Raw genomic sequence first — 25,328 nt, 5'->3', positions numbered from 1 at the left:
CATTTTAACATTATTTGCAGGGACTTCAAACAAGGCTTTGAACATATTCATCTGTATGAATCCTATAAATCACCTCATACTGCTATACGCTCTGATTTATCGGATCAGATCATATACAGTAGAGGAAGGGAACATTTTAACTGAAACAAGCAGGAGCAAAGATGAACCCTTTCTTGTGCCACTTATGCCATGAAAATAGTTGGTTTCATGACCTTTTGCAACATGGCTTTTATGCCCATTCAGGCATTGGCCGTTTGGGATTTTACTTCTCACAGTTGTCTCATTGCTTCACAAAGGCAACAGGTCCAATATATGCCCTTTTCATATGGAAAATTATATTGCCAGGGTTTTCCCAGTTCAAAAGGTGAATCAGCCAACAGTACATGATGACAACATAGTGGGTCTTGTAGCTGTTCCAACATAGTAGCTAACCTGGTATTTTCCTGCTACTACTAGTTAAAGGTAGCCATCTTACAGCAAGAACTGCCACATAAGATTTCATGCAAAAATGCCATACAAATAGCATAACATAATTTGTCTTGCTACTGTGTACAGGATCACCTCATACTAACACGCTTGTTCTGCAGGTGCTGTTGACTGAGAGGTTCTGTAAACTGATTTGATCTGCTGTTTCTCGTGTTCTGTCCGCAGCCCACGTTTCCTGTGTCCCAAGGCCTGGGGACGAACCATGGAATTAGCTACGCTCCTTATCTCACCCCTATGACCCACGGAATGGGGCTGGTTCCCACAGAGATGCTCCCCAGCACCCCGGTCATCGTTCCCGGGAGCCCCCCTGTCACAGTGCAGGGCTCCTCCTCCACACAGAAGCTACTGCGAACCGATAAGCTGGAGGTGACCGGTCCCTCTCCGCCTTAACCGCACCTTCACTCAGACGCCGCCCAGTTCACCTGTCACAGTAGTAGCTGGGTAGCAAAGACACACTACACAGGGCAGCCCTAGTGGCTAAGGTGCTTGACTGGGGCGAAGGGAAGGTCGCGACAGTTTCATCGTTCTAGCTGTTGGGGGCCCCTGAACAAGGTTTTTAACCCAACATTGCTCCTGGGGGGATTGGTCCCTGGTTAGTCTCGATGACAATGTGCTGGCTAAAGAACTAATGTAATGCACAAGGTCACCCTCCTAACAGGGAAGAGGTTTTTCCAATGTCCCACTGAGATAGGCCTGGACAGTGCTTCCATTCTAAGAGGATTTTCTCCTGAACTGTAAAACTTATTTACATGCATATCTACTTATTGGGCTGCATTAATGTGCTCCTAATTTTTTGTAAAAAACTAAAAAACAGTAGTACATGTGCCCCTTGGTAATGGTAGCGTAGAGCAAGTGCTGCTAACGTTTAGCCCTTAGCACTGCCAGGGACAGTAGAACCTCAGTGGGGCACTTTGAGTTGGACCCCATTGAGTTTGTGAAGATGGAGAGAGGTTATACATATTCCACAGCCTGAACAGGGAGATCTGTGGATTCAGTGCAGGTTCATGGTGATTCTAGTGGTATTTGTAGCTAAATAAAGGTTTATCTCATGTACTTTAATAAATGCATTTCACTTCTCCTAGGCTTTTATCATAACCTCAAATTTGAATTGCTTTCTTGCACATCTGTGTAAATCCATATGCTTGGTGGCTTCAGTGGCCTAGATTGAGAAAGAGGTGTTGCCTACCTCCGTAAGTGAGAAATGGCACTGGATGCCAGCCTCCACCAAGCGCCTGGCTGTTAAATTCCTGGGCCATTAACCAAAGTTTTCACTTTCACACAAAAGCTCAAAGTGTCTGTTGTGTACATTGGTTCTTGTTCCAGCTGAGCTCTTCGTTTCATTTTGGTTGAGCTTGTATTTTCACATGCTCATTTGTGTTTCTGCTAATCTGGCAGGTTTATGCTCTTGCTACTCTCTTGCTTGGTCTCTTTCCTAAAATTTATTTGATAACTGGAAGATACAAGGCCATTATTTGCGCACTGTGCAATTAGGCTACCATTTGACACAAAACTGTGAAGCTATTTAAAAAGCCACATGAAACAAAAGCCCTTTGTCTACATCGTGCTCCAGAACCAGAGTTAAGAGCTACAGGCGGTTCACACATTCGACGCGGACTCTCTCACGTATGCATGCCATCCACATAGAAACCGAACATCACTGCAGTCAGCATGAGTGCTTTTCATGGCCTAACTGATGCGTGTTGGAAGTTGTTGATAGCATCGACGTATGTTTGTCACGTGAACCACAGCATAATTGACCGGCGAGGTCATTACGATTATGACGACAGCCGTGAGATGTTTGAAATAGCTACAAAGATGAGGCCTCATCTCGTTGCTCGTCCGCAGTGACGCTTGGCAATGACAGGGGACGGGTCTCGGCTTGACGAATGTGTTCATCCCACACTGGACACAGCGTGACCGCTCCAGTTCTGAGTGTGTTCTTCCCACACCAGTTCTGTGGTTCTCGCTGCCTCAGCATCTCAGCCAGTGTCGCTGGCCAAATGGCCATTTCCTGTCATCCTCGGAACAGTCCGGAATGCTTCCTAAAATCGTTGACTAAGCTTATTTCATTGCACTTTGATGACAGAACTGCTTGGTTTTTCTGTTCTCATAAGCTTTGGTTTCTTCAGTATCCATAGAAGCTGATTAACTAAGGACCTCACTATAAAACCTCAGTGTAGCGTCTGAAGATGATCTGAGCTGCGAAGATGAGTTGATGAAACTGAGATGAGATTATTAAACTGCTGAGTTGAAAGAAATTGGATGGTTTGTGTTTCCTTTTTACTGAGGGTTTTAGTTTTGTTTCATGTGTTGCTGTTGAATGCACTTCAGATATTTACTATGTACAGTAATACAGAGGTGAAGTTCAAAGACCTGTGCAAATAAAACATTCTTTTGATAATGTGAGACTGTTTCATTACAACTGGCATGCTTTGTTCTTTTTTTTTTTTTTCCTCTGTGGTAATATTTGTGGTGTCTGTGTGTGCATGTGTGTACGGGTTGCTTGTTCTTGCATATGTATGTTTGTGTGTGTGTTTACACATGTGGGTCTGTGTGTGTTTCTGTCTGCGTTCACATGCGCTTGCGCGTGTGTGTCTCGCGGGTTGTCTCCGTGTGTGTCTGTGTGCGTTTGCCGGTGCATGTGTGTATGTTCATGTGTGTACGGGTGTTTGTCTGCGGGTGCATGGGTCTGTGTCTGTGGGTGCATGCGCTTGCCTATGTCTGTGCGCGTGCGTGTGTATGTATGTGTGTATGTGTGTGTGTGTGTGTGTGTGTGTGTGTGTGTGTGTGTGTGCATGTGCATGTGCGCACAGGTGTGTCGGGAGTTCCAGCGGGGAAACTGCGCTCGGGGAGAGACGGACTGCCGATTCGCGCACCCCAGCGACAGCCCCATGATAGACACGAGCGACAACACGGTCACCGTCTGCATGGACTACATCAAGAGCCGCTGCTCCCGCGAGAAGTGCAAGTACTTCCACCCCCCTGCACACCTGCAGGCCAAAATCAAAGCCGCGCAGCACCAGGCCAATCAGACGGCCGTGGCTGCACAGGCGGCCGCCGCAGCCATGGTAAGCCCCGCCCACACTGCCTCCACTACCTTTTCTACCAGAGAAATGAACTGTGCATCCTCTAACCCCCTCATCACACACTCTGGAGACCTGTACACAGTTACTCTACACCCTCCAACCCCCTCATCACACACAATAGACCTGTACACCGTTACTCTACACCCCCCAACCCCCTCATCACACCCTCTGGAGACCTGTACACAGTTACTCTACACCCTCCAACCCCCTCATCACACACAATAGACCTGTACACAGTTACTCTACACCCCCCAACCCCCTCATCACACCCTCTGGAGACCTGTACACAGTTACTCTACACCCTCTAACCCCCTCATCACACACTCTGGAGACCTGTACACTCACTCTACACCCTCTCTAACCAACTCACCTCACACTATAGACCTGAACACTATCACTGCACCCTCTCTAACCAACTCACCTCACACTATAGACCTGAACACTATCACTGCACCCTCTCTAACCAACTCACCTCACACTATAGACCTGAACACTATCACTGCACCCTCTCTAACCAACTCACCTCACACTATAGACCTGAACACTATCACTGCACCCTCTCTAACCAACTCACCTCACACTATAGACCTGAACACTATCACTGCACCCTCTCTAACCAACTCACCTCACACTATAGACCTGAACACTATCACTGCACCCTCTCTAACCAACTCACCTCACACTATAGACCTGAACACTATCACTGCACCCTCTCTAACCAACTCACCTCACACTGTAGACCTGAACACTATCACTGCACCCTCTCTAACCAACTCACCTCACACTATAGACCTGAACACTATCACTGCACCCTCTCAAACCAACTCACCTCACACTGTAGACCTGAACACACTGGTATAGAGCTGTTATACAGCCTGTGGAAGAGCACTCTTATACTACAGTGGATGGGTTAGAATTTCTGGCTTGTGAGCACTACTGAGCTCTACATGCTGGGGAAAACCCAACTGCACAATCATTTGGTTTTGGTGGGTAACACACAAGCACATTTATATCAGTTTGTGTACACATTTTAGAAAGCATAATCAGATTAAATGTTTTCATTACGAATTACATTTGTGACTGCATTTAAATTCAGAGGAATTCAAATGTTCAGGTAATATCTAGTAGTAGGATGCATACCAGCCAATTTGATTGTTTTATTCCAAATTACATTCAATTACAACCAATTACTTGTTAATTACGACATGAAATGTGGAGCACTGTTTTATTATAAATGAATCATGAAAATGCATTCTAAAGCACACTGTTCAAGGTTACATAGAATATTTGATGGAACGCACTGTAGTTTGAAATGTCTTCAAATGAAATTATACTCAAGTTGTGGAAATTTAAGTAAATTCTCATTTAAGTGCTCTCTTTTGAAGATGAAAAATAGGTTTTCTGTGTTAACAGAAAAAAAGAAAAGAAAAACTAACAGTCCAGATCAGTGCATTTCCAATTTTGTTATTATTCCATCTATTGTTTGGTTAAGTGCCGGGCTGTATCCACTTTCAATTCTAATCACTTCTCTGGGCAAACAAGGAGAGTGTTTGCTCACGGAATCATTGGCGATTGAATCAGAAAGACGATTGGTGCAGGGCAGTGGTGCAGCTCATTTCCAGCTCGTTCATTCGCAGACAGTCGCCTGCAAGCACCGTGCAGCGTCCCTGAAACTGTGTCTGTTTTACACGGTCATCTGCTGCGATCGCCTTTTCCACGGCCCACGCTTTGCACTCACACGGCTTTTCTAGAGCCCGCATGGCTTCCTGCGCACGTTCCCATATCACCATCCATTCATCCTGAGGCAAAGCCCTCGCCCGCTTGCTTCCTCGCTGCTTGCTCCTAACCCACGGTGTCCTGGCAACGGGGGCTGTTGAAGGAAACCGCGCTTCCTCTCGACTCAGAGACCGGTCATAATTTCATTTTTGTTGAACAGTAATTGTACTCTGCTTCTTAGACCTGCGGTGAACCGGTTCGACCTCTGCACTAGTTAAACCAGGACAATGTGTCATTAAGCCGTTCCCGTGGGTGCAATGTCCTCCCACTGTTTTGCAAGCAAAGCCTGGCAATAACAAATCGTCAGTTGCGTTATCACCCTTAAACCCATTTAAAACAGAATGCACATTTATATCATTTGTTACATTGACCATAATTACTTATCCACCAAACTTTTAGAGGCAGCTCATAAAACTTTCAGTTTCCTTAGCCAGTGCTATATGTCCCTCCAGGCAAATATGTAATGTTTTCTGTGTGGAAAGGCGGTTTATACACGGTCCTGTGATCGATATTTGGCTCATTCGCCCTGTTGAATCATGCAAAGCTTTTTGTTTCGGAGCCTAAAGGAAGCCTTCCACGGAATCAATCAAAACGTACTCAAAAAACCTTCTCGCATTCGTCATCTCGTTTCAAGCCCACATTCAGACCTGCCGTCCAAAAACAGTTTGGCAAGTAGCTATTCGTACAAAAGAAAAGAGGAACAAAGAAATGGTTGTTTTGGTCCTGCTCCTCGCTCTCGGCACTGTTCGGAAATTTGCATTCTGTGAGGTGTCAGTAAGATTTCATTCGCTGTGCTGTTATTGTTTTTGCTGCTTTTGTCATCATTGTTTTTTTTCCACTGCAACCTGTTGTCTGCTGTCTTTGCCTCTCCCATTTTAAGTGAAGCCCCAATCTCCCCCCCCCTTCCCAAGAAAACCCTTACCTCTGTGTGCATTAATTTAGATTCATGTAAACTTTCCCATTTGATGCTTTTTTTTAATAAATAATTATAATGGCATTTATGATAAGGATGGTTAGCATGTATATACAGTAGACCAATTACTTTTCAGGGTCTCTTAAGTATCCGGTAATATTCAGTGAAGGGGGGGAAGTCCAAAAACACCAGCAATGTGTAGCACCCACTGCATGGCAGCCATTTTGCAGCAGGAGGATCACACATGAACTGAGATGGAGAGGCAGGGATTATTAACAGCATTCAAACGGAGCGTGGTCAGATGGGCAGATTGAGAGAGACGCTTATTTTTTTTTTGGCATTTTTCATTTTTTGTTTCTTTTTTCCAGTTTTCCTTCAGATGTAGGTTCTTTGTTTTTCTTTTGAATGTAAAATAAAAAATAGATAAAGAGTGCCTACCAGCAATTGTTGCAATAGTTATTCTTAAAAATTCATACTCTGTAGATTGAGTACAGCTCACTTTTATTTATTCTCTTTAGATGTTCCATTGACAATAACAATCCGTGATAACTCATAAAACAACTATCAATTTTTCAGAGGAATAAAATGCATGCATTATCACGTACATGCTATGAAGTGCATTTGTTTTTGGAAGGCCTCGCTTGCCAAGGATTGAATTAACTTGAATAAGATAAGGAAAAGCAATGTAACTTTTTTTTTCCTAATAAACAGAGCTCCACATTCTGTCCTCATTGTTAAGTACCGATTTTGATTTGGCTGTTTTTGAAACCCACTGACGATACTCAAAAATGCATAGCATTTAAATCAAATTGCACCAGATCAGTGTGAGCACCCCATGACACATACGGTTATGGCAGCCAAGTCGTTTCTTGTGAAAGATGTCGCTTCTTGTTCGCGGCATGGTTTTAAAGCGGATTGAAGGACTTTTTTTTCACCCCTTAGCATTCAGTAGGCGTTAAAAACATGACTCCACTTTGTTCTCTGAAAGTGTAATGATTGAACTAGAAATGTCACGGCTTTATTGGGAAAGAAAAAACAAATAACATGGTTGGAATTTGTTCTGTTTTCCATTAAGCCTTGATGGAGGTTGGCAATGGCATGACATCTGCCAAGTGCATTGGCCTACTGCGGTACAATTAGAGAAGAAATGACTAAAAGCATTTGACAAGAAACAGACATGTCAGCTTTTAAGCACTGTCACGTGACATTGTGATGATGTCACAATCATTTTAACCGAATGAATAACCCCAAGTGTTGAAGAAATGGTGTTTAGCATGAGCTCTTATCCTGCACAGCTCAGCTAAACTGTGGCAGTGCTTACATGGCATTAGTCGATCATTTCACCAAAAAACAGGCAAATACTTTTGATGCCTTGGCTAGGGGGTTCCTAGCGTCTTTCAGTGGAAATGTACTTGCTCGCCATTGAGTTGGTCATGGGGTCTCACTTTACCGGACAATAGCTATTTCATGGTTTTATGTTTTTACATGATTTCAGCGCTACAGGTCCTAACTGTTGAGTCTAAGTTAGTTTAACTGTGCTCTTGTTCATATGTGTATACAGTGTATGTAGTGGTATTGGTATTGATATTTCGTAATTCTTTATTTCTGGTAACCTACTAATAATTTAAAGAAGCCTTTTTGATTTTTAGTATGTCTTGTATTGTAGAACGGTGTAAAATCATATGTAACTAATATATGCAATCCCAGTACACTGTTTATTGTATATTATAAGTCTTTGTATTTCTTATGCTTTTAACTAAGATATAATAGATGCTTTTTGCTTTCGTACTAATTCAGAACTTAGCGATATTCCTTTGAAACAGTACCTTTTGTTTATGTGCATGCCTATTGTTTTGTATGTGGTATACTGCATTCAGATTATTTTGTTTTTTTTCCTTCTCACCTATCCACAATGCAATGCTGTCCCCATGATGCACCTCTGCTTGCTGTTACCTGTATGTTAATACGCTTGAATCCCATTGGCCCACTGCCATCATGTGCTCGCTGCCTGCTATTTAAAGACTCAGTCGACTGCCAAAGCAATGAAGCGACCCCTCGAGGCAACTGTAGATCTGGTACTTTGACCTTTCACCTTTTGCTTTGCATGTAGCTTTTTAATGTACCGTAGCAACTCACAGAATTTAATTTGTTGTTTTATTTTGGAGCCAGTATAACCCATCAAGTATTTGTGTATCAAATCATTTGCCATCAGTTATACATTTTCTAATCCAAGAAAAATGTTTCAAATAGAATTATTTGTGATTCTTTATTAAATGTAAAAGTACAAATTATATTAACATCATATCTGTAGACCCATACGTTACAATACCAATTATCTAAATTTAATGTCATACTGGTTGTAGTAGCTTAATCTGTGTATACTTGAATATTTAATTTATGAAATCTTGGCAAATACATGTTCTGTTCAATTTTTTAATTGTCCATTTGATGAAACGAATTGATGATATAACATTGCAAAATGTTAATAGATAATGTATAGCCGGAAGGCGTATGTGTTTGAGTATTTAGTGTGATGTTTGTGCTCGTGTTGCTGTGCGGTGTTAACGCCCCCTCCCTTTCCCGCAGGCTTTCCCCCACGGCGTCCTGCAGCCGCTACCAAAGAGACCAGCACTTGAAAAGAGCAACGGGGCCAGCACACTCTTCAACCCCAGTGTTTTGCACTACCAGCAGGCTCTGGCCAACGCACAGCTGCAGCAGCCTGCGTTCTTTCCCGCAGGTACGTTCCCAGCCCCCCCCCCCCCCCGTCAGTCACGCCAGCCCTCCTGCCCCTCCGCACTCTCACACATTAGCGTTTGTTGCTAACGCACGGTTCAGTTTGTTGACATTTCCTGCGAGTTGGCATCTCCGGGTCAAAAACTGCCAGTCTCTCTGGTTCTGCTGCCTGAAAGAAAGCCCCGGGGTTAGTTTATAATTGGCAAAGAATGCTAATGTGAGGGCTTTGCCCTGTTATGTAATGTTAGGAACAGTTTGCAGTTTTTATACGTGAAGTCTTACCAGGTCGAAAATACGTGCCTTATTTTCCATGTACATTTTGTTATTATTTACCCATCCATGTACATCTTGTCCCCGGTGCAGTGAAATAATGATTCCTATTGTCAGCAAGTATTATTACAAGTCATTCTTGTTTCATTTATGAACGTTGTCTTTCATTTAAAGGCATTCAGATAATTCTTATTTCATTTACTTTTCATTACTATGAATAAATATATTCAAGCAATACATTTTTTTTTTGATTTAGGTTTCATTTCATTTTATTTACCGTGAAAGTAGTGGTCCAGTCTTCGCAAAGCATCGAGGGAGTGTGACGTCCCATGGTTGCTCGCTGTTGCTTGTCGATTTGCAGTCACAAGTGAGACAGATACTGTACGTAAAAATCTACCACAGTGTGTCGGGTCGTCCTGAAAGCGAGTTAAACGTTAAAATGAAGTGACTCGTACAGGGAATGCAGATTGATGCCATTGTGCTTCTTGTTTGCGATCCTAACAGAAGTTCGGAAGTCAAGAAATTTGTATCGAATACCAGCTTTACTAACCTCCAATTGTGTTTGAAAGAGAAAGTGTACTTGGCACCAATCTGCATTCCCTGTACAAATCACGTCATGAGTCGTGTTTAATTTGCTTTCTGAAGCAGTACCCGGCTCGTTTTCCATTTCTTCGCTTGAAGAATATTCACTCAGACGGGTAAGGTAGAATATGAATATGAATATGAATGTTTTACTATGTACTTTGGTAGATTTTTACGTACAGTATCTGTCTCACTCATGACTATAAATTGACACCTGTAATGCAGCAACGATGAGCAACCATGTGATGTCACGCTCCCTAGATGCTTTGCGAACTTATGCCGCCACCCAGGAACTTCAGGACTAGATAAGCCCTTTGCGGTAAATAATAGAAAAAGTAAAGGTAAAAAAACAAATATATATATATTGCTTGGATTTATTTATTCATATTCTGATAAATTAAGAATTGTCCCAATTCCAAAGGTTTTCTTTAAATTTGTCTGCTCATTGGAAGGGCATTAGCTGTCGATTCTGCTTTAATTCATTAATCTTTCCAAGATTTCGAAAGTCAATTAACATTGCTGTCAAATCTTCCTCTCAAGGTGCTTTAAAAAAAAAAAAAAAAAGTTAAAAAAATATATATATATGTATATATATAAAAAACCCACTCACTGTGACTACCACGATAAATGTTGTGAAGCTTTGTAAAAGGCAAACAAGGAGTTGGACAAATTTCAGGTCAGAAATATTGGAGGTGATAGAATGCTAGTGTTGCCGCAGGGTCAGGAATCATCCATTTTTTTGTTTAAAGGCAGTATGTGCACAATATGGTAGTCAAACATGCAGATTCACACAACATGTAGAACAATATTGACTGAGGCACCTTTCAATCACTCACTTTGTCACCCATTTTCATTTTTCTTATGATGTCGCTTGTCCTATGGTTGTTGCACAATGATATATTTTTTAGAACTGTTTAGAAATGTTTTGACCTTTAATCTTCAATTATGCTTTCAAATGTGTTATTGCTACCAGATATTTTTAGATAGAACTGACATGCATAGTATAATAAAACTATGACCTACATGGCTTAAGTTATATTGTTATATTATAGGGATTAGTGTACTTTGTATTTTTTTGTTCAGTGCTTTTACACATATGCTGAGTCTTATTAAAGTTATCCTCTGTGTTAAGTGTTATCAGAAATGTATGCTGTTGAATGAATGTCTAACTTCTCCTCTGTGTTAAATGCACACCCTCGGAGTAGCATGTTGCTCCTCCCCTCTCGGTTGTTTCTGTTTGTGAGCGTTAATTACCCTCCAGCCGCTCCCGCGTGCATTACACCGCCCCTCCCTACCTTTTTGTACACATATCAACATGCTACATTGCTCTCGCAATTAAGCACTTCCTCACAAAATGGCGGTCACATGCCCCCCCCCCCAGTGATGTCATTTTCTTTAACAGCCCCCCTCCCCCCTGCATTTAACTCCGTTAGCAGCTCTGGCTCACTGCAGTATAACCGCCTCTAATCCAGCCCCTCTGTTGCTGTCGGACCATGGGCATGCCTATCCACACTGCACGTTTCCTAAATCTGGGGTTGAGAGTGCGTCTGCTTTCCTGTACACTAGCTCTGTGTTGAATGCGGGACATTTGTAGTTTGTGGGACTGAGCACGCCGTTAATTAGCTGGAGAATTGGATTCCGTCCCTGACCGCTGCCGAGCCTTCTGAAAAGAAAAGAAAGATGGCCGCTTAGACACAACGCAATAAAGGCTACAAATGTTACCAGTGTGCAATAATGATTATGTGGTGAAATCTGTGAGGCATGCTGAAATCTATCTCCAGCTAACCCCCCTTCTCTCCCTTTTTAACCTCTGCCTTCACTCCACTGCATGATCACACAGGGTCAGTCTTGTGCATGACTCCTGCTACCAGCATTGGTAGGTTCCCTTCATATTCTGATATCACTTAAACCGGGACGTTGTGACAGTAGTGCTCTTACAGTCGATTTAAAAGACACCAAGATAACACCGCTTTCTTAGCGACTGCCACGGCCCTTCAGGCTGCGAAGGCTCCGGTGAATTTTAACTGGCCTGTAAGAGAACGTGTACTTTTCTGTGATGACCGAGTTCAGCTTGTTTCATCTTGGTTTCTTGTTTTAATTGTTCCTGGTGATTCCAAAGTGTGTATTATTATTTTCATTGCCATTCTAATTCTTCTCAAACTTATACTTTTTGTATTTATTTTTTTGTCAATGGCTATCCCTCTAAAGACAGAAGCATACTGTAGCAGAAGCTTTTTTAACCCCAGGCTACAATTCCCAGCAGATGAATTGCTTAATAATGGGTAATTTTGCCTTTTGTTTTGCACTGTGGACTAGGAAATTTGATCAGTTTCCCAGAGGTGTAGTTTGTCATATAACTGCAAGCCAATGGAATCAAATAGAGTACAAATACAAATAATCCTTTAAGCATAATTCATTAACTTTAATCACAATGTCAATTGGCCAGTAACACTTTTAAACTTTAAGCGGATTGCTTGGTCTTAATGTATTTCAGTTTGTTTCATTATATTGCATTCAGGTTAGAATATTATGCCTACAGCATTTAAGGCGGTGCACAGACACCAGACATCTCTGGGAATCACTGATTGCGCGGGTAAATTTCCTTAATTGTGATTGTAATCTGCTGTCTTCCTCTTTGTTATGTTTCTCCCACGCTTCCCTTGCTTTGCATTGTGATCGCATGCCATCTGCTGGTACGACCTAACGATGGCTTGCCGCTCTATAATCTTCACCATGCAAAAAAAAACAAAAAAAACAACAACAACCTGTCGCCATGGTTACCATAATGCTCCACCTACCTGTTCATTGCTTCCATGGTTCCCTTCCTGAAAAAGTACCCATGATGTACAGTGCTACGCCTGCTACTGTCTCTGCAGCAACAACTCCTGCCACAAGTGTCCCCTACGCAGCAACAGCACCAGCCAATCAGGTTTGCTCCTTTTAAAGCTTTCTTTCATCAATCCCTGAGCTCTAAATATGTACTTGCCAAAATCAAAATTTTTTATTCCTACCCTTATTGTTAATATCAAGTGTTGTTAAAAGCTTTTACCGGGCGTCATCATTTTTGTTCTAAAAGGATCTATGCTCATTGTAATGATCTGTATTCGTTTAAATTCTACGTCTATGTCCTTCTTATTGGATGTTGAAAAAGCACTTATTTAGAGTTCTCACATTCGCAAATAGTAGTTGTGTTGTGTTGCATTATTTCCTCATTTGTTTTGCATGTTTTAATTTTTTTTATGTCAAATGTCTTTTTTCCCATCTGCATTAAGAAAATATGTATTCAGTTTGAAACCGCAAGAAACAAGCACAAGAGCTATGGCATTCCTGTCCTGTGACAATGGGAAATATGTTCAGAATGCCCTTTTCCTCAGGAGCCTTCAGTACAGACCTGGCGAGCACAGCTATCAATGCCGTGAGGGGCAGGAAGGTCACTTCCTTCAGGAGAGCTAAATTTGGCATGTGATCTTGAAGAAAGGCGTGGAGCTTCCTGTTTGAGCGAGGCTAAAATGAACAAAGGCTATCATTAGCCATGGTAGATCAGCACATCTGGGAGGAGCGTGACGTACCCACTGTGAAATAGCGCTTTCCGTAGACCGTGAAGCATGCAGCGGCTAACCCTTAATAATCGCTGGCATCGTTTGTTATCATTCGGATCAGTTTTTAGCTCTAGAACAGATGTGTGATCAGAACTATGAATCTGTAACGCTTATCTCATTTCAGCCTATGGCTGGTATAGGCCGATTTATCCAGCCAGCTATCGCGCTTATGAAGACCCAACTGCAACTGAAGATTAATTCAGTTTTATGTGTTAGAATATGGTCAAATGTATACCTTTGATATTATATTATGGTGTATTCTTTTTCATTCATACACTGCACTCATCTTTGAAAAGTTGCAGTGTCAAGATGGCAATATGCATTTCTCTATATTGGAAGGCCTATATCTTGGTAGTTTTATCACCCCACAGATCATTGTACATTGTTATTAGCCACAGAATCCAGGGAAGCATCAATCCATCATTTTGCATTCCGTAGTGCTTTTCATACCTATAGCTGACACTGGCGAGCGACAATCAGTCCCTTGACTCTCCCTGTGTATCCCCTTACTGCCAGAAGAACAGCCTACCAGTTATGCTTGACACGTGGAGGGGAATGGGAACTTTATGACCGTGTCCTGTTGGATATCGGTGATACTGCACGGTATATAGGGAAAGGGCTGAAGTCAGACGGTGATCTGTGCTTCAGTGTGCTGTGAGCACGTCCCCCGGGCACCAGTCCTGCAGCCTGCTGAGCAGGCAGTATTACAGCCCAGCTCCGCCGCTCACGAGAAGATTCCGGAAACACCGACACTTCAGGCACCGGCACATAGTCCCATAATCTATTTAATGTTTATTTGAATAGGGATCGATAAACATAAAGAAATAATCCACTGCCACGTGTGATAACGTTAACGTATAGCATAGGCTAATTTGTAGCGTTTGTTGTTCTTACGGGGAAACAGTCTCTCGGATGCTGAACATACACACCGGAGCGCGCTCATTTGGAGCTAGATTCTCAGGGTTCCCTTACCAGCTCCAGAGTGCTTTCCTGCATTTTCAGTTCCGTAGAATCAGTGCTGTGACATAGGTGTGCGTAAGCACCAGGGCAGCGCAGACTGCAGGTCGTGTTCCTCACGTTCGTGCAGAAGCGGGCGAGCAGGCCGTGACTGCCCCCTGTTGCTCACATGGGGAAAGCCAGTCGATTCAGCCACATCTCATACGTTTGTGAAAGAAGATTACTTCAAGGTTATTTAGGCTGAAATGTCAGTGCAGCTGTGGTGAGTTTTGCTCAATTTTAAGATGTACGATGCTGTAATGTATGGCCTTTTGAGAGCCAAGCTGCAGTGACATCACTTAAGTTTACATGTTTATTTTCAGGTATACTCAACATGTCAAATAATACCCAGATTTATGGGAAGAGTATTTTCCCCTTTGACCTAAACACTACCTTAAACAAATGGGGGCCATCTTGTTGGTTGTTATAATTTGTCCACCTCTCTGAAATGGCTGGCCCAGTATCTACATCTGAAACCACAGCATTAAAGCCCTGCTGTGAGCGGTGAACAGGAATTAATATGCGATGGACAGACCCGTTGGCCTGCCTCTCCTGTCACAGGACCCTGGTGATTACACAGGCATGTGGACCCCCTGCTGGAAGCCGGTGGTGTTAAACAGTGTAACATACACTTAATTCCAGCGTACAGTGAGAGAAGCTGAAGGCCTGTGCTGTTCTCGTTCGGTCACACAGGCATAGCACAGGCACACACCCATCCTTCTCCACACTCTACATTTGAAAAGTCCGGTTTCCACCACCACCCCGTCTCTCCCAGGTGAAGCAGCGTGCTGGCGTTTACGACCGAGAAGATTTTCATAACCGTTTTTTGTTTGTTTTTAACGCCCGCAGGGGATTAATTTTATTCCCGGCGATATGAGTTCGATGCGGGCTGAGCTCACGCGGCCAATCGATAGGTGGATCGATTCTCTGTCGCGGTCTGTTTGAGCAGCCAGCGGCGGCGTGAGGCTGCGCGGGATTGCTGTGTGACGCAGGGGCCTCGTCCGTCACCGTGCTGAACCCTGGAGCCTCGTTCTCCGCAGTGAAGAGAGCCCGAGGCCTGCTGCCGCACGTGTGATGGATGTGCTCTTAGCAGGGCTCTGCAGTCCCGCTCCTGCTGGTGTTAGTTCTGACCTGAAAATCAACAAACATTTTTGACCTGAGTAAGCCAGCAAGGTGTTTATTGTATTGTTTGCTGCTTTAATTTATATTTATGAGTATCAGCAATACCCCTTAGGGCCTTGGTTGCAGGCGCCTGCTTCAATTCTTTGGATTATTTTTTTTGCTAAATTCTATGTGTTCTAGGACTCCATTGATTGCTGCATTAGAATGTTCAGTTAACATTCTAAAGCTGATGTAATGGTTAAGAACCCAAAATTCTATGGCCATGTTCTAGAACTCTGTTGATTCTTACATCAGCATTGGAATGTATAGTTAACAACATTCCAATGCTGATGTAACAGTTTAGAACATTCTAATCACATCATTTGTGATCTTACACATTAAAGGGTTAAATGCATTGGTCTTGTTTCTATCTTTCTTTTTCACTATTGCACAAATTACAGCACTGCAGATGTCAGCTGCTCCACTTGCCATCTCCCATTCGCATTGTGGAAAATAAATAGCGGTTTGGATTCTGAACATTTGCTGAAATATCGGCTTTTCCATGTTTATTATACACAGCACCACTTACCTGCCCATCAGAACCTATTGAAGGACGATCTGTTTAGCAACAGGAGTGGCTCACGCACCCAAATAGCTGTCTATACATTCTGCTAAAAGCAAATTGAAGTTGAAAGCCGTTAAGAAGTTGCTTCTTAAAAAGCATGAATCACTGTATTATATTTCTTCATAGGAAGGCTCACAGCTTCAGAGGCCTGTGAGTGTCAGATTACATGCCAATTAGTGAATCGGCTAGGGCCGTGTACATGTGCACAGAGGGAGTGTCAGTGATTGAGGAATACAGAGCGTGAGGTCAGGGTGTCTGTTCTGTGTTACTGTGAAATGTACCAAGTCACATGACTGCCTACAGCCTATTACATTTCTGCGCTGGCATGCCTGGGTGGACCAGAGAGGGTGGGACAGCAGCCAGTCAGTCAAACAGACTGACAGTGTCACAACCTCTGGCTGTACATACAGTACTGTGCAAAAGTCTTGGGCACATGTAAAAACATTATGTAAAACGAAGTTGCTTTCAAAAATAATGAAATGAACGGTTTATAAATATCAGTACTATAAAGAGCAGTAAACGGTGAAAAGATTAATCAAAGTTTGTTGTGACCACCCTTTACCTAAAGGACCACTGTCCTGGAGCTGAAGAAAATCAGCTGGTAGATAGTTCCAAGCATATTGGAGAACTTGCCACAGTTCATCTGCAGAGTTTGGCTGTCTCCCTTGCTTCTGACTCCAGGTAATTCCAGATGGCCTCGATCAAGTTTTTATCTGAAAAGTGGTCTATAACTTAATATGTTACTTTATTTAACGAAATACAAAAATGTCTCCAACATTTCATATTTTGGGGAAAGAAATGAGTTATTTTGTCTCATTTTATTTTGTTTTGACTCAAATGCAGAAAACAAAACATCTAAGACCAGTTTTATATCAAAAGAAAACTAGGCTGCTAAGACTTTTGCACAGTATTGTGCAGTTTTCCCCCACCTGCAGCACATTTGAGGATGCCTGCAGCAGAACTGAACATTAAGCTGTTTCCACATTTAATTTCCAACTTGAAAATTTAAAATGACTATGTAGGCGCAATAAAGCCCTGCCACTCTACCTACAGTATCTCCAGGAAGAAGATTGCGATTATATTGTGGATTCTTGGTTAAACTGTATAGCTGAACGAAGTGGAATATACAGTTCTTCCCCAGTGGGAAAAGAAAATGATGTTAACACATCTTTCCCACCTTAATCCTCTCATGTTTGACCTTTACAGAGTGTGCTTTGTAAGGCGTTCAGGTTAATCCAGTACGGCTTTGAGCTCAGATTCTCATTTGAAATGTGCTTCTCGTATGCGAGTTTGACCTTTTATTCCATTTTAACTCTAGGTCATCTAAAATAAATAAATTAGAAGGAATTTCTGGGAAGCCTGTGGGTTGCTCCTTGGGTTATTATAAGCAATTGTAATTGTAATTGTAACTCTATTACCAACATGAGTGAGATGTAGTTGTCAGAAATATAGAGCTTTTCACTAACAAACAAACCACATTGCGGAACCTTACAGTGGACACAGCGCTGGTTATAGTCCTGGAACAATGTAGTTGAGGATTTGAACACAAAAGCTCAGGACACCTGTACTTCTAGACTAGTACGCTTGGCTAGTACGGAAGTGTTCAAATCCACAACTGCACTTTTTCAGGACTATAACCAGCCTCTGGGGAAGTTGACAGCTCACAGGGCTGCTGTTATATCTCTAGAGCTCCCCCTGTTGGCTGGAAGTATCATATTCTACAGGACGTATCACGTTCTGCATTGCTAACAGTGCATGTATACACAGTGGTGCTATTGTCTATAAAGTGAAAGTTCATGTGTCATGTTAAAGGGTTGATATCCCGGCTTGCAAGCCATGTAGCTGAACAATTCATGGAGAAGTGACCCTAGGTAAGCTGTCGGATTTTGATCATCAAACTGTATTATTCAGTTTCTGTCAGCGGACTAACTAACCATTAAGACATTCTAATATTTGCTCCCACTCGTCGTGTATGCTCTATGAAGGTGCTTACTATTATGAATTGGCATGAATCCTGAGAAAAGATTTGAACTGGTTCTGCTGTGAGCCCACTGCTCCATAGATGACCATCCATTTTCCATCACATTAAGGGTCGCTTGATTCAGTGAGGACTCCGCCAACACAAAATCTTCTCACAATGTTGCTGTAATGTTTTTGCAATGTTATTGACAGAACATTTCAGTAACATTGTGGGTCCCCTGCCCAATTCTGTGCCTGCTTCCTTCCATCTTCACATTGAACCTGACCTAAAGGAGGATCAGAGGACAATGACTCGGGAAGAAAGTCGGTCCCACTCCCTTTTAAGGTGTTATTGACCACTGGTCTCCAAACAAGGGTCTGAAGCCTATGGAATAGCTTGATCAGGGTTTATTGCAGCTTAGGAATGATGGTGAGAAGTGACCGTGGGAGCAGATTATGATCACACCACCTCCGATCATCAGCTCTGCTTATCACGCAAGGGTTTCCTCTGCACTGAGTATTTGATTTATGCATCTTAGTTAATTACATCCCCTCGCAAGCTCCGAAAGGCAGTCACGGCTTCTGGTTTCAAAATAACACGCGCCGATTCTCCAGTGCCTCTGACCATCTTGTCCAAACTCCCATCACTTTCCTTTTTCCTGTCCAATGCCTTACAGGTGGTTCAGTTCTCCTGAGAGCCGTCTCTGCTTAATTTAACCCACAAATTTGTGTAATCTTACGACAGCCATCATCCTGCTGTGACGGGGCTCCTCCGAGAAGCACCGTGCTTTTCTCGCTCTCCGAGAACATGACTTTTCCCCGACCGCCAACCCTCCGCTATCCGCGGCTCTCTGCAGCATGGCTACACCCGCTTTATTAACTTCACCACTGAGATTAACCCGCGCTCAGCCCATGCCCTCCATCACAGCTGGCACTGTATAAGCCCAGTAACCCCCTGTCCTTTACCGCTGTGACTGCTACCACTCTGTCCCAACTCAGTTCTGCCCCTCGCTCTTTCTAAAGCCATGCCCACTGCCAGCAGAGAATGTGCAACTACTGTAGTAGGGTTACCATCCAGCTGTTTTTCTGCACATTTTTAATTTGCGCATAAGTAAACCAGAGTTGAAACACCTGAAATTCAAAAACGTGTTTACGCTTAGCCAAGGTGGAAAAGTTGGTGTATTGATAAAGTGCAGATTAGATAAAGGGTGAAGGAAACCGATTTTTTCAATATATGATGACGTAATGGGGACCTAAGTCACATTTGGATTGAAACTTAACGAGTGAGAACAGCCAGACACACAAGGCTGCTCGCTGTCTACTTCCCTTGTAGACAGGATCCAAGAGCTTACTGTGTCAACATTGTGTGCCTTTTTATTAGTACTGCGTGCTCTCCATTAGAGGGAAGGGAGGAGGCAGAATACCTTCCCTTTCCTTTATCCACAAGCCTTTTTAACAATTGTTTCATGTCAAAATGTTAAAAATAATTTTAGATTTATTTTTATTTGACAGAATAGGCCCCAAAGTACTTTCAGCCGTTATAACCACTGGTTTTATTTTTTTCAATCTTTTTTTTTTTTTTGTTTCTCATGCATTTTACCTTTGTTTTCTCAGAAGTCACAGTTCTGTCAAAGTGTTCTATGCCTTAGGTTTCTTGTTTTTAATTGAGGGCTAGGCCCAGAAGCACTGGAAGCCCGAGTCTCATGTTACAGAATGTCAGTTTGTACGGCATTGGCCCCAGTGGCTTTCAGGTCTGCCGCCAAGTGTGACACTGGCTAATGTCTCTCTCCCGGTGTGTGCTTTCCGACACAGATCATCCTGAAGTAACACACAGGAAAGGAACAGCGTGTCAAGATGCTGCACTAAGGAGCCCAAAAGCACCCTTCTGTAAATACTACCTTTCCTCCATAGACCTACAGCAACCTGCATGCTAAAAAACTATAAGAATTAAGGATGACTCATTAACTATAACATTGAGTGCTGGTGTAAAATATACAAATGATGTATATGTATTGCTAGGAAAATAATGACATGTAAATGACACAATCAAAAAAAAAAAGTATGTACATACACTATGTTGACAAAACTTGGAGATTTCATTTTAATGATCGTTTTTGAGATATGCTCTAAGTAATGTGGGTTCTTCTCTTTCCATATTTGTTTTTAAAACTGCACAAAAAAATTCACCCTTGGAAAACACCAAATTTGCACTGTCAGAAAAGGAAAAAGTGCTTAATGTAAAGTGCTGGATTGTTTTAAACGGGCAGTGCGTCACAGGAAAGCCCCTGGTGGTTTTGTCCCAGAAGTACAGGTGCTGCATGAGGCTCTTTAAGCCAGGCCAGAGGGAGTGCCTGTTTTTGTTTTTGTTTTGTCTGCTGGTTTTGTATTCCTTAAAAAGAATGAATGTCACAGCAGGTAGGCTGGGGTTTCTGACGGTGTCGACTTTACTGTGGGGCTCGCTGCTTCCGCTCCTGTCCCCACCGAACACACACACACACACAGCCAACACACACATACACTCTCTCACACACACACACACATACACACACACACATACACCCAATGCATGCACGCGCACACACATACACTCTCTCACACACACACACACACACAGCCAACACACACATACACTCTCTCACACACACACACACATACACACATACACCCAATGCATGCACGCGCACACACATACACTCTCTCACACACACACACATACAGCCAACACGCATACACACACACATACACACACACACAGCCAACACACACATACACCCAATACATGCATGCACATCCAACACACACACACACATACAGCCAACACACACATACACACCCAACACACACAGACACATGCACACATACACACTCCCAACACACACACACACACACACCCAACACAAACACATACACACCCAACACGGATACACACCCGCACACTCTTTCATAACCTGGTGACGCCCATGTTCCACACACGCTCTATCCCGCCAAGTAGAATCGGTCGCAACAAAATGCAAGCACGTTTTCTAGACGGCGTGACAGCCAAATCCAGCGCTTGGACGCAGGAATCTCGAACTAGACCCCAGCTGATTGACTAATTTCGACTCCAGCGCTGACTAATTCCGACTCCAGAAACACCACCTGAAAAATCTTTGTTTTGTTTTTTCCCTCTTTCTCTTTGTTGTTTTCATGAGGGCGGGGGGTGGAGGGGGGGGTTTTATTTGGAAAACCGGCCATCAGGGAGTAGCAACGCTGCCCCCAGTGTTGTGCCAAGGGCTTACGAAGGGGGCCGCCAGGCTAATCACACACACAAAGCCACATCCGTCTGCAGGCAGACTTTAACACGAGTGAGCGGGGAGCGAGCGGGGTCCCAGGGCTGTCTGGGGCGCGGTCGCAGTCGGGAGCAAAGCTCAAGGGGGACGACACGACACGGAACGACTTTACGGAGAGCTCGGGCTCATCAAAGGTGCATTAGACCATCCTGGCCAGATACGACCAGTCGCATTTGTAAAGGAAAGCTATGGGTGACCGCCAGTCGCGGCCACGCTCTTCTTCGATAATCCTGTTTTATTTGAAACTGTAGAAGTGCCTAAAACGTTTTACATTACAAGCATCTCGTGAAGATGACTCCATGTCAGTGAGACACCAATCCGCTTATACCAACTTTCCTAACGGCTCTCCATCGAGTTGGGGGGGAAAACTGCAAAGCATACAGTAAATGGCTTAGTCAGTTCAAGTTGTTAAGGGACACTCTTTGATCTTCTGAAATACTACCAACAAAGCCACACAACTCAATTTTCAGCAGAAACTAATCAATACCACTTGGGCAGAATGTTTGATTCTTTCATACTGTAATGTTCGTTTTTACCATGGGTTCTGAAGTAGTTTACATTGGAAACGTGATGACGAGTGAGAATACAGGAAATGTGTTGTGATGCGTTTGTAACACGTTTGTCTATTGTCTTCGTGTTGAAATTCATTGTCATTGCAATGTATTCGAAACCAATCAAACTTGTTTTGTACAATGACCATTATAATATTTCATTATCGAGTATCAAAATAACAGTCTGCTGTTTTTATGATATGACATGGTCACACATGTAACCACATTGTGTATGTCAGCCACCATATTATTACCTAACATGTTTTGTAATTCTTTGAGAGTGCATTTCAGTGCAGTTTAAGACTAATAATTACATGCAGACTTTAATTTCCCTTTTTTTGCGCATGTGTTAAAAATGTAATCAGAATCATGATATATTGTCATGATGCTTGATTAACACAGACAATCCACAATGAGACTCCTTTATGTCAGCATGAACAAGGCACTGGTCTTACAATTTGTATTCTTTTTTTTTCATTCAATATGATTTTGTTTTCTTCACAAAAGTTACAGTTTTAATGTAATTTTTGATGTGGAAAGTGATTACATATATTTTATTGTCTTGATTTTATTTTATTTTTTCCGTTAAATATTAGTAATAGAATGATGTTGTAACCTATTCTATTTTAAAATGAATGTAATTTATTAAGCTGCTCTTTGTTCTGCTGGAGGCTCTTCAAAAAGGCCAGTCCTGTCAGATCAGCCAATGAGGAGCCAGTCTGAAATGAGAGGCGGGGTCTGAGAGCTTACTGCACCAATGGCAAGCTCTTTCAGATCTTTCCGTCTTGTCAACTGTCACTAACACAGGACAATGCATTGCAGAATGAGTAAGGCTTTAGAATTGCTTGTATAATGTAAAAATGTTTATTGTATAGGTAACATTTTACCAAAAAAAAAAAAAAGAAAAGAAAAATTTAAAAAGACATGTACTTTTCACTGTAGTATGGTAGTATTTCATAACAATATTAAGTTGTTGCTGTGGCAACCTAAAGTTGCAATGACTAAAGTTCTGTATTTTTGTAAATGATGTAATTGTTAAGTTCATTTTTTTCCTAGAACACTGTACCACACTAGATTGTAAAACAGATATTGGAACATTTCCTATTTTATGTCGAGATTATATACAGTAATATTTTCAGTAACATGTAATCACCTCTGTATCACAATGTATATTTCTTTTTCATTTAAGAAATAAAAGGAAGAGCTCCAAATCGCATTTAATATATTACCAGAAATATAATACTCCATTCCACCAAAAAAAAAAAAAAAAATTTAATGACAGCCAAGCAGTTAAAATGGTCGGCTCTTCTCCTCATAGTTAGTCAAGGAACACCCTGGCTTCCTAACAACCAGTGGAAACTATTTGTTAAAGTAGTGCTTGATGGTTTATCAGCAGAATTTAGGATTGCACTTTGTTCCAGTACTTATATAATTGTTCTATTTCTAAGTAATGCATATTGTGTAGGGTATGGCAAAGTTAACATCAACATTTCATTGTTATTATCCACTACTTGTTACCATTAACATATTAATCTTCAATGAGCATCTTGCATGTTTTATTTTGTATTGTTTTTTTAAACAAACAGGATGCTTGCTTATTAAAAAAGATTTTAAGATATAATGAATGTTTCTAGGAGTACAAAAAAAAAGTCTGCACATGAAAGACAAAATCCAATGTGTCCTTTGCTGTGATGTAGTGCACCCAGCTACAGGACTTAAGTTTAATGCACAGTCAAAAGGTTTTGACATTGATTTGATGGTAAATGTAAGCACTTTCTGGGCTGTTGCTTAACTGGACAGACCCAGCTTATCTGTAAACTTTGCCTTACCTTTAGTGTACTGTCTTTTTGATTTTATCTTCCTAAAATATAGGGTTGTTCCTGGTCTTCTGAAATGACTTTCCAATTGCAGTTATTTATACACAGAATCGTTTATGGTTTCACTCCAGACATTTGCATTGAGGCCAAAGTGGTGGAGTGGTGACAGGAACAGTCTAGTTTCCTTGTCTTTCCCAATAAAAGCTGAATGAAACTGTAGCCTATATGCCATACACAATAATTCCAACATTAGGCTGCAGCTGCTGTGCCACTTAATTCTGTATTTCAGTTGATCATCTACGTTGCGAAAAAATAATATTAATAAATTAATATTAAATAAATAAGCCCTTACTGGATTTTATTTGTTTTTATGTAACCATTTTTAAATGTTTTATTTGTGCATATATTATGTGCTATTTTATGTTATATAGTCAATTGTTTTTGTTCCTGCAAAACGGTGTAAAACCTATTGAGACAAAACAAATAAAATAATAAATACAAGGATTCTGAACTGGCTTTTATTGGTTTTCATTAATGTAATTGTATTGTACAATGCTTTCGTTAAGAACAGGCATCCACGTCAGCAAATGTCAGCAGAAAACGACGTCAGAATGTATATTTCTACTGCTGGAGGCTGGTAGCCTTTTAAATGGTGTTTGCTTCAAGAATTCATGTGACAAAGTAGACCACTTGTATATTTTATTTGTGTGGGTGTGCGTATCTGAAAATCAAAGAGTCTAATCAAATCCATAGTGTATTTTATGTTAATAGCTACATATTATAACATTGTAAACAGGTTATAGTGCATGTCACATTTTTAAGTATCAGTAGTATCATTGTTTAAAGTACATTGTTTATAATAGTTATTTTTCATCTGTATACATACGAATTACCATGCCATCCGAATTCCCTGTTCCAAACGGTAATCACCGTGAAACGTGTAAAATGTAATGCGAGTGGAAGTTCATGGAAAGCCCCCGTGCATTTTACATTACAGAAGACAAAATGTAGCCCAAAAGAGCACACTTCCACTGAAGAGATTAACGCATACAAATAACTCGAAGGGTTATGTCAGGACGCCACAGTAGTCTATATTTAACACGCTATCTTGCATTCTGCCCGTATACAGCTAATGCTGTGTTCTCGGGGCATCTGTTAATCCAGCATAAATAGGATATTGTGATAAAACACTAATATGGCGGTACGCCACTGGTGTAGTGTAATGTAAGGCAAGAAAAATACAGCCATATTCTCATAATTTTGTTTTCGCGCCATTTATTTCAGTTTTCAGCACAGGGCATCCTGGCTGCTCCATTATTTCAGGTAGCACTCGCGCAGCTGTTCGTGTTGCCATAGCAACAGCATCCGGCGCATTTTTTCTCCACTTGGAAACACATCTCCAAGCTTCAGCTGCCATTGGCTGTATGCTCCGCAGATGTCACTACCGCAGCCATCGAATCCCGGGAATAAACAGAATGACGGAAATACAACCCAATGAGTTTTGC

General features: G+C 41.9%; 1 protein-coding gene across 8 annotated transcripts in view; it reads left to right on the top strand.

The window, feature by feature from the left end:
• The window catches only part of mbnl2 (muscleblind-like splicing regulator 2), a 66,411-nt gene extending 42,077 nt beyond the window's left edge, over window positions 1-24,334 (top strand). Inside the window, exons 4-10 of one of the 8 annotated variants that reach the window (XM_061235451.1) lie at window positions 652-852; window positions 3,300-3,554; window positions 8,283-8,336; window positions 8,848-8,998; window positions 11,687-11,722; window positions 12,723-12,775; window positions 19,939-24,334. In XM_061235451.1, coding sequence (XP_061091435.1) covers window positions 652-852; window positions 3,300-3,554; window positions 8,283-8,336; window positions 8,848-8,998; window positions 11,687-11,722; window positions 12,723-12,775; window positions 19,939-19,953 — 765 coding nt within the window. In that variant the 3' untranslated portion in view covers window positions 19,954-24,334. Of the gene's footprint in view, window positions 1-651; window positions 853-3,299; window positions 3,555-8,282; window positions 8,337-8,847; window positions 8,999-11,686; window positions 11,723-12,680; window positions 12,776-19,938 lie in introns of all 8 variants that reach the window. The other 7 variants (XM_061235448.1, XM_061235452.1, XM_061235453.1 and 4 more) reach the window with 7 other exon arrangements.
• Window positions 24,335-25,328: the final 994 nt, after the last annotated feature.

This window comes from Conger conger, chromosome 3 (genome assembly GCF_963514075.1).
Source record: "Conger conger chromosome 3, fConCon1.1, whole genome shotgun sequence".
Lineage (NCBI taxonomy): Eukaryota > Metazoa > Chordata > Actinopteri > Anguilliformes > Congridae > Conger > Conger conger.
This window is presented reverse-complemented; position numbering and strand designations above follow the sequence as displayed.